The sequence below is a fragment of the Anarrhichthys ocellatus genome, unplaced genomic scaffold, assembly GCF_004355925.1.
Source record: "Anarrhichthys ocellatus isolate YVR2014 unplaced genomic scaffold, GSC_Weel_1.0 scaffold190, whole genome shotgun sequence".
Classification (NCBI taxonomy): Eukaryota; Metazoa; Chordata; class Actinopteri; order Perciformes; family Anarhichadidae; genus Anarrhichthys; species Anarrhichthys ocellatus.
In genome coordinates this window covers 49,937-59,312 of record NW_022280220.1, presented here as the reverse complement: position 1 = coordinate 59,312, position 9,376 = coordinate 49,937, and the positions used below count along the sequence as shown (strand labels likewise).

Here is a 9,376-nt window from a genome sequence, read left to right as displayed (position 1 = left end):
AAACTACTTAGTTAGGTTTCGACAACAAAACTACTTAGTTAGGTTTCGACAACAAAACTACTGAGTTAGGTTTCGACAACAAAACTACTGAGTCAGGTTTCGACAACAAAACTACTTAGTTAGGTTTAGACAACAAAACTACTTAGTTAGGTTGAGACAACAAAACTACTTAGTTAGGTTGAGACAACAAAACTACTTAGTTAGTGTGAGACAACGAAACTACTTATTTTGGGTGAGACAACGAAACTACTTATTTAGGTTTCGACAAGGAAACTACTTAGTTAGGTTTCGACAACGAAACTACTGAGTTAGGTTTCGACAACAAAACTACTTAGTTAGGTTTCGACAACAAAACTTCTGAGTTAGGTTTCGACAACAAAACTACTGAGTTAGGTTTCGACAACTAAACTACTGAGTTAGGTTGAGACAACAAAACTACTTCGTTAGGTTGAGACAACAAAACTACTTAGTTAGGTTGAGACAACGAAACTACTTAGTTAGGTTGAGACAACGAAACTACTTAGTTAGGTTGAGACAACAAAACTACTTAGTTAGGTTGAGACAACGAAACTACTTAGTTAGGTTTAGACAACTAAACTACTTAGTTAGGGTCGTATCTTGAGTACTTCATTCTATACAAACCAAAAAAGTTTGTACCATTGCAAACAAACACTCCTATTTAATGTGTTAAATTCTTAGTTATTTCATAAAGTTCAGTTCTGATATTATTTCTGTTTGTGTTGAAATAACCCCCCCACAGTAACGTTTGTGTCACTAAATAGTGGCTCATTCTTTCAGCCTTGCTGTGGCGTGTCAGGTGATAGGCAAGCTCTCTGATTGGTCAGGTGTTTACTGACCGATGTCAGACAGGTAGGAGGTGTCGCCGCGGCGGCCGTCGTCCAGCTGGATGTTTCCATGAACCAGAGAAGAAGAGAGATGCAGCAGACTGAAGGACCAACAGCAGAGCAGCACAGAGCCCAACATCCTGCTGTCCCAGAGAAGAAGAAGAACAAGAAGAAGAAGAAGAAAAAGAGACCGTCTACACCACAACTCCCACAATCCTCAGCTTCTCCTCCAAGGGCCTCTGAAAGAAGGAAACCGGATTAGTGTTCAGTTTAGTTATTAATTATAAGAGTTCAGTTTCTGAAGTGCTCTCAGGGATTCATTAATATATATTAATTCATATTCACATACATTTCTGAAATATTCAGGTTATAAAAAGTGGAATTATATTCACATAATCGTGTTTCGTACTGTGTCTAATTTAATTTAATTCATAGTATTGTCTGTTAGTATAGATAGATAGATAGATAGATAGATAGATAGATGTATACTTTATTCATCCCCAGGGGGAAATTTGTTTGTAGTAGCAGCAAGCAAAGTTACAGAGTAAACATAAAAATATGAAAGATGAAAGTATAGTAATGACCTGAACACACACACAAATATATATGTAATATATATCTCGAATCAGAAAAAGAACAGTGAAATTAAATATCATATAATATTAATATGTACTTACAGTATACGTATATGAATATATACTATACATGGCTTATTCTTTATCATTATTTTGTTGTATTTATCGTGTGCTTTTAAAATTATTTTGATCTCAGAACGACAACACAATGTTTTGTTGTAAATATAATGACAATAAACGTTGAATGACATATCAAATTATAATATATCATATTTGTATTATAATATTTTAAATAAGTTTCTTTAAATAAAGTCAAAGCACATGAAGTTGTAGTAGAGAGAGTGAGACAGAGGAGGAGAGGTGACTTACCTGTAGCTGTGACTCTTCGCTGTCTGTCTCTCTCGAGGGGACGACGGGTGATTTAAAGGAGGGAGGTCACATGACCAGCTGAGGGGGAGGGGGGATGACATCATCTAATTATAATTATAATTATGTCTTTTTCTTATTTATCTTTATTTATATGGCCACAGAAACGGATCAATTGATGTCATACAAACATGTGAGTGTTTCCTGAATCAGAATCTCTTGATAATTTTTCTTGATCATTTTTTATTTAATATGTTTATTTAAAAACCTGTTTTTTTACTTTTCCAAGTTTATTATGTACTTAATATTTCCACCTTTGTTTTTAATTTATCCTGTAAACTGTAACAAACTGAGACCTGGAGCCAGGCTCCGTGTGCTCCGGTTCAAAACATCTGGCTTTGGTAGACCAGGGTTAACAGCCAAGACCATGTGGTCCCTTCAGATTGACCCCCCCCATGAGTGGAGACCCAGTCCCAGGTGAGCTCCCTGTCCAGGACGAGCTCCAGCAGAGGGATCCATTAGGGTTCTGCAGTCACTTCTGAACCCCCACCTGGCGCTCATGGTTCCCCCAGGAGATCCCACCAGGACCCAACCCTCCACCTGAAGGAGGGTTCTGTTGGTTTTTATTAGAGAAGAGAGGACAGGAAATTAGATGAGACAAAGGACAGGAGGTCATAGTCAGCAGATCAACCCAGAGACCATCTGAGACCTCCAGTGACCACCTGAGACCTCCAAAATCCTCCAGAGGCCACCTGAAACTTCCAGAGACTACCTGAGACCTACAAGAACCTCCAGAGACAACCAGAAACCTCCAGAGGCCACCTGAGACCACCGGAGACCACCTGAGTCCATGCAAAGTGTATAAAACTGATTTCTGAAGTGATTGAAGTTAAACATTTCTTGATTTCGCCCAATAACTCAAATCAGGAAACATGATATAAACTACAAAATGAACAATAACAGATATATGCTGGTGTTCATATTGTGGTTCCTGTGGAGCTCACTAATGATGCTCTCCGTGTGTTTGATTGGAGAACATTAGATGTTTCCTCCATCAACATCAATCAGCTGCTTCTTTTCGCCGATTCCCTGAACTGTGACACGCTGACGACATCATCGCTGCACTCAGCACCAATCACCAGCTGACCGCTGATTACGCTCCATCAGCGGAAAATGTTTTTTTAATAAAACATGTTTGTCCCGATCAACAACAACGACTCTCGTACACTTCCTGTTTTAAGGCTGAAGTGTTACCGTGGAAACAGTGTTGGGTTTAACAGGTTGCATCTGTAGAGCAGAGGTCAGTGTCACATCGTGTGCTCATTGTTAATATGATGCTCAGAACTGAAGCTCTTATTGTGAAAGGCCTCGAACCAGGACCTTAGCTGGAGCCTAGAACCAAAAAGAGAAGAAAGTTTAAGTTAAACCTCAGTTAACCGGTCTGTGTCAGGTTTAATTAAACCTCGTGCATTCAAACAAGTGTGTGCTTTGATTGGATCATTAATGGCAGATCCAGGGTCAGTTTGATGTAATACATCATGTCATGATTAGTGTACAATGAGTCATCTTCAATCAGTTCAGAATCAGCTGATGAATTATGTTCTCTTCTGTCTAACTTTCATAAACAGCTCTTCACTGTGTTTGTGTTTGTGTGTGTGTGTGTGTGTTTGTGTGCGTGCATGTGTTTGAGTGCATGTGTGTGTGTGTGTGTGTGTGTGCGTGTGTTTGTGTGCGTGTGTGTGTGTTTGAGTGCGTGTGTGTGTGTGTGCGTGTGTTTGTGTGCGTGTGTGTGTGTTTGAGTGCGTGTGTGTGTGTGTGTGTGTGCGTGTATGTGTGTTTGCGTGTGTGGGTGTGTTTGTGTGCGTGTGTGTGTGTTTGAGTGCGTGTGTGTGTGTGTGTGTTTGACGTTATGAACCAAACTCTGTATAATTTTACGAGTATTTTACAAAATCCTTTGAATAAAAATGAACATTTGTTTCAGATGTTTGTATCTTCAGGATCCATTGTTAATAATGAAACCGTGACAGAGAGTATTGATAGATATTTGTGTGTCTGATATTTAAACATCAGGGTTGTTACAGCCAGCTCAGTTTACGTCTAATGCAACCTTTATATGAAGCCCAGAAGAAGAAACAGATAATAATGGAATAATGGAGACACAACTGGTTTCTAAAATTATAATATTAATAATAAATACTTTCAGTTTCAGTCTCTCTTCAAATGTACATCTGTCACATATTCATATATCTTCTTTTGTTTTAAACATTTTAAACATTGAATTCATACTTCCTGTGGTGTTGAACTTTAAAGACGGATAAAAACCTTTATGTTAATTAATTGTTGAGATTAATTTCTTAAAAAACATCTTGAATAATATTTAAATTATTTATTTATTTTAAGAATAATAATGACAATAATAATGATACTGATGATAATAATTATTGTTATTATTATTTTTAATTCTCATTATTAATATATATTTTTTGGTTGAATGTATTTATAATGAAAGATATAATTGGTTGTATTTTTAATTTACTTTAAACAGAGTATTTGTACCCTGTAGTATTACTTATTGTATTTATTAATACTATTATTAATATAGTACTTTGTTCCTCCCTCATTGACTCAGTCACCTGACTCATCGATGCTCTCTCGCGCTCACATCACCGTCAACACACAGACAGAACTAATCGATCCCAGAGGGAGTCGATCCGCGGACTGCTCGTCGTCAGAACCCGGAAATCAGGTGCAGACCGACGGTGACCCGACCTCCGGACCTTTCAGCCATGGTCTTCGAGTCTCTGGTCAGCGACCTGCTCAACAGGTTCATCGGAGACTACGTGGAGAACCTGGACAAGTCCCAGCTCAAGATCGGGATCTGGGGAGGTGAGCTGGACCAGACTCCCGTTCAGAAACCTCGTCCTGTAACGGTTCCTCCTCTCTAGAGAAGCACGAACACATCGCACAACATGTTGTTATTATTGTTGTTATCATCATTGATGATTAGCTCTGGGCTGTGCTTCTTGTCGGCGGTGATAAACCGATGAAGTGTTGACGTTAGTGGAGCTTCACTCTGTCACCGCCAGTAGCGAGACGGAAGCTCTTCTTCTTCATGAATGTGAAGTTATTAATTATTGAGACAGTTGATCTTCACATTCATGACTGGAGAGAGACTCGTTACGTCATCATGGTGTTAGTACGGTCAGTGTGTTGGAACCACGTGTGTGTTAATGTCTCCGTCACAGGACGTCACATCCGGTCAACAAGACACCTGCGGTGAGATACACCTGGAGATACATACATATACACATACATATGTATATATATATATTATGTATGTGTATAAATACACCTTCATGTGAAACCGTCCAGACACTAAACAGTTAATGTGACACACGGGACAGTGAGGCGGTCACGAGGTTAAAGACAGTTAACTGGTAGAGAAACGTCTGCTTATCAGCTACACACACACACACACACACACACACACACACACACTGTGTGTATTACTCCTCTCTCACAGAATAAAACAACAGAAGACTCTTCATCTTAAAGTGCTTTTGTGAACGAGTGTCCCTGAACACATCATGGCAGACAGATGTTATTTATGAGTTTGAACGTTTTTAAACCATCATCTGCTTTATTTAGTTCTCTTTAATATAATGTGAGATCATTGAGTCTATAATAACAAACCTAAATGTTGAATGTTGACATTGTATTATATTGTGAGTCATTGTTTAAATACGATGTCAGCATTACTTCATGTTGTGTTTAAAACAATCAGACGCTGGAGCTTCCTGTTCACATGTCACACCTGGAGACAGACAGGCTCCACCAATCAGCTGACGGCTCTGTAAACAGCCTCAGTCCTGCACCAGGAAGCAGGCTGTCGTGGTTATCGAGGTGACTTCGCTTGTTACCTGGTAGATCACCATGGTAACTGATGCTGAGCACATCAGCTGCTCGTATATAAGCTCCGCCTACTGACCAATCAGAGCTCTGGCTTCATGGATGTTAGATAACATAAAGACGTTATAATCAGTTGTACTGACTGTTCCTCTTCTGTGTCTGAAGGAAACGTTGTTCTGGAGAACCTGAAAGTGAAGGAGAATGCTTTGGTAAGCCCCGCCTCCTCCCTCTGATGTCATCATGCATAGTGTCCCTCTGATGTCATCATACACATTAATACATCATGCTCAGTTATAAACACACACACATAGAGAGTTGATATGAAATGAGAATCAATTGTTTTTATCATAAAGTTAAAAAAATTAAATCTTCATCAAAACGTTTCAGAGCTCAAAGTGACGACTTTTTGTTTCTGACTCATAAAGAAGACGAGATATTAAATATAGAAACACGGCTTAATTTATTCTGTCAATCAGCTAATTGATGAACTGACTCATTGTTTCATCTGTAATAATAATAATAATAATAATGGTAATAATAATGATCATCTGTGTCTTTGTGTTTCAGAGTGAGTTTGATGTTCCATTCAAAGTGAAGGCCGGACAGATCGGTGAGTTCTGAAACTAATAATGTGATATAATATAATAAAATAAATTATTATATTATATATTATACATATCATTTTATGTGTTGTAATTGTCCTTTTTTTTTCTACGAGTAATCCCAGTAATGGTGATAAATCATCTTCTATATATAAATATGACCCAGAGTCCTCTTCATGTGAGGACGAGACAAGACCTTTAAAAGAAGTCTTGAGACAAAGACTGATCCTGAGTTCTACACTGAAACAAAGCCTTGAATCTATTATCTATATGTTGTTCTGTAAGTTAACTTCTTTAAAAGGACATTAATAATTAAATGAAGAATGTTAAAAACACCTCACATGGAAACGGAGGACTGAACAACGTAACCTGTTGAACTAACCTCACACAGCTGCTGAGGACTTCCTGTTTGTCTCTTCTAGGGAAGCTGACGTTGAAGATTCCCTGGAAGAATCTCTACAATGACGCTGTGGTCGCCACGCTGGACGGCCTGTACCTGCTGGTGGTTCCTGGAGCCAGTAAGTGACGCTTTAAACCTTCTCGAGTGTCCGTCATGTGTGAGGACGACAGGCTTTACACATGTTTATCCATCAGCATTAGTATTCACACTCTCCCAAGTAAAGCTCTATGGAGAGAGCTCCATCCGTTGACACAGTGCCTCCATCACCAGTCCATTTACTTCAATATCACACAAAGAAGAGATCAGGAACCTCATCCTCCAGTTCCTCCTGCAAGATCCCGAGGTGTTCCCAGGCTCCTCTAGGTCCTCCCAGGTTTGAAGTTGGGTCTTTGTGATGCCGCCGGAAAGCCTTTCCACGGCCTCTAGTTTGGTTTCTCCAGCAATCACAGAAGCTGCAGTCCTTCTGACGTCCTGATACCAGGAGTTTCATGGGCCGAGCAGGTCTGAAAGGACTTCTTCTTCAGCTCGATGGCCTCCTTCACCGCTCGTACGACAACCATCTTCTGGTCACAACTCTGAACGGCCTCCTGCACAATGGTGACTCTGAGCAGGATCCACCCAGACGTCTCTAGGACGGGAGTTGACGATCTTGTGGACTCTGCTGGTGTCTTTGCGTTGACGTTGTAAGTAATCTCTTCCAGCGTTTTGCTGTGAACTCTGCGTGAGAGGAGGTTCCATGCGGCAGGTTCTTTGCATTCGTGATCACAGAAAATGGAGAACTTTGAGAATGTTGATTTACCAACGAGGAGAAATCCCCAAGAAGTATAAAAGATCCAAACGTTTCCTCGTCAGGGTTCCACGTGGTGGTCGTGGAACCGTCCTGGGGATCATAAGTCTGGCCCCTCACCTGGGACCAGGTCTGACTCGGGGGTGCTCTCATGAGCTGGTTCACCTGATTACACCAACTACACTACTAATACACAGCTGGATTCAATAGTTAAACATCCATCAAACTCTCTCCAGTTTTATAAATCTTCTCAATACTTGTGAGGTTGTCTACACTGAGAGTCAGTAGAGGACCTGTGAGGGGAGCCGGCGGATTGGCTGGTCCAGTCTGGAGGTGGAGCTTGTACATAATGGAGTATGATTGATGACGTGTGTTCTCAGTAGTTGTGCATGTGTGTTCCAGCTGGATCTCAGCTGACAGCATGTCCATATAACGGTAAGATCACGAGGTTCAGAGGTGGAGGTTCAGGTCCGATCCGGTCTCTGGGAGTCCTGTCGGGGTTGCATGACGTCCACATAATAGTAACGATGATAACTATAATAATAATAATAATATATTCTCTGTTGTGATCTGATGGAAAATGTTCAGATCTCCTTCACAATAAAAGCAGTCTTTGCTGTCAGATTCCTGCAGCGGGAGAGCTTTTACTGTGAAGGAGCTAAAGTCACATAGACTAGATAGATACATGCACGTGTTGTTAGCATCAAATGCTAACTGGTTACACTTTTAGATGAAACAAGACGATTGAGTAGAAGCAGCTCGTGCAGCCCTGTGCTCACACACTGACCTGTGATGATTGGTTTCTAATCTGGGAGGATTTACTCATAATCTATGATTTAGAGTCACTGGTAGTGGGAGGAGGCTGTTGTATCGGTACGGAGCAGCAGAGGTGTGGACTCAAAAGGTTAAGACATTACACGGGAGCAAAGAATCCTCTTTTTATTCTCCTCACAACAGAATACGACATGATTTAACTGCTATAGTCTAACTACTAACAGTCTCTGTTATTGTATTATACTGTTACTCTATTTGAAGCAATTTAAAATGTTAAGGGCACAACATGACTTGTTTAAGGACTCGAAGCACAGAGTTGAAGTGGTGGACCTTGGTGGACTGGACCCTGGACTTTAGTAAAGCTGTGACTCTGACCACCTCTGCTGACCAGTACCAGTCCTGATGGGTTCTGGTGCTAGTGAACACATGCTGCTTCCTGTTTCCAGGTGTCTGTTGGTTTACAGTTGAGTAAAGAGACTCGGATCTGTTTCTTTACTTTCTATCTGAACAGCTGGTCCGGTGGGTTGACTTCCTGTTAGCAACACGTTCCTCTCTGAAGATCATTCAGTTCTTTACCTGCAGTGAAAGCATCTGAAGTTCAGCGCTGTAGAGAATAAGTCCGCTGGTTCTTTTCTCCTGTTCTTCCCATTTTACCGACAGTGCCTGAATGCAGCATCAACTCTTTTGTCTGTGTTTTTTTTGTAGCAATAAAGTATGATGCAGCGAAAGAGGAGCGCGACCAGCAGGAGGCCAAGCAGAGGGAGCTGCAATGCATCGAGGAGGCGCTACAGCTGGCTGCACGCAGAGGTGAGACAGGCTGACCTCCGACCTCTGACTGACCTCTGACTGACCTCTCTCTGACTGACCTCTGACTGGCCTCTGACCTGTAACAGGACTCACCTCTCGTGTTCTTCTGCTGCTAATTTGAAGCTTTCTGGTGATATTCTTTCGTGCATTTAACGCTCGCTGCCATATTTGTAACGTGCAAAGCAAAGCTGGCTGCAGAACGAATGATGGAAGGAAGGAATGAAGGAAGGAATGAATGAATGAAGGATTGAAGGAATGAAGGATTGAAGGAATGAATGAAGGAAGGAATGAATGAAGGAAGGAATGAATGA

General features: G+C 40.8%; 2 protein-coding genes across 3 annotated transcripts in view; one reads left to right on the top strand and one right to left on the bottom strand.

The window, feature by feature from the left end:
- Nucleotides 1-984, bottom strand: part of agrp (agouti related neuropeptide) — a 5,410-nt gene extending 4,426 nt beyond the window's left edge. Inside the window, exon 1 of the mRNA XM_031878654.1 lies at nucleotides 858-984. Coding sequence (XP_031734514.1) covers nucleotides 858-984 — 127 coding nt within the window. The remainder of the gene's footprint in view (nucleotides 1-857) is intronic.
- A 3,474-nt stretch (nucleotides 985-4,458) lies between these two features.
- LOC116400689 (vacuolar protein sorting-associated protein 13C-like) overlaps nucleotides 4,459-9,376 on the top strand; it is a 14,495-nt gene continuing 9,577 nt past the window's right edge. For both annotated transcript variants that reach the window (XM_031878647.1, XM_031878646.1), the window contains exons 1-5: nucleotides 4,459-4,672; nucleotides 5,861-5,904; nucleotides 6,263-6,305; nucleotides 6,720-6,815; nucleotides 8,964-9,065. In XM_031878647.1, coding sequence (XP_031734507.1) covers nucleotides 4,573-4,672; nucleotides 5,861-5,904; nucleotides 6,263-6,305; nucleotides 6,720-6,815; nucleotides 8,964-9,065 — 385 coding nt within the window. In that variant the 5' untranslated portion in view covers nucleotides 4,459-4,572. The remainder of the gene's footprint in view (nucleotides 4,673-5,860; nucleotides 5,905-6,262; nucleotides 6,306-6,719; nucleotides 6,816-8,963; nucleotides 9,066-9,376) is intronic.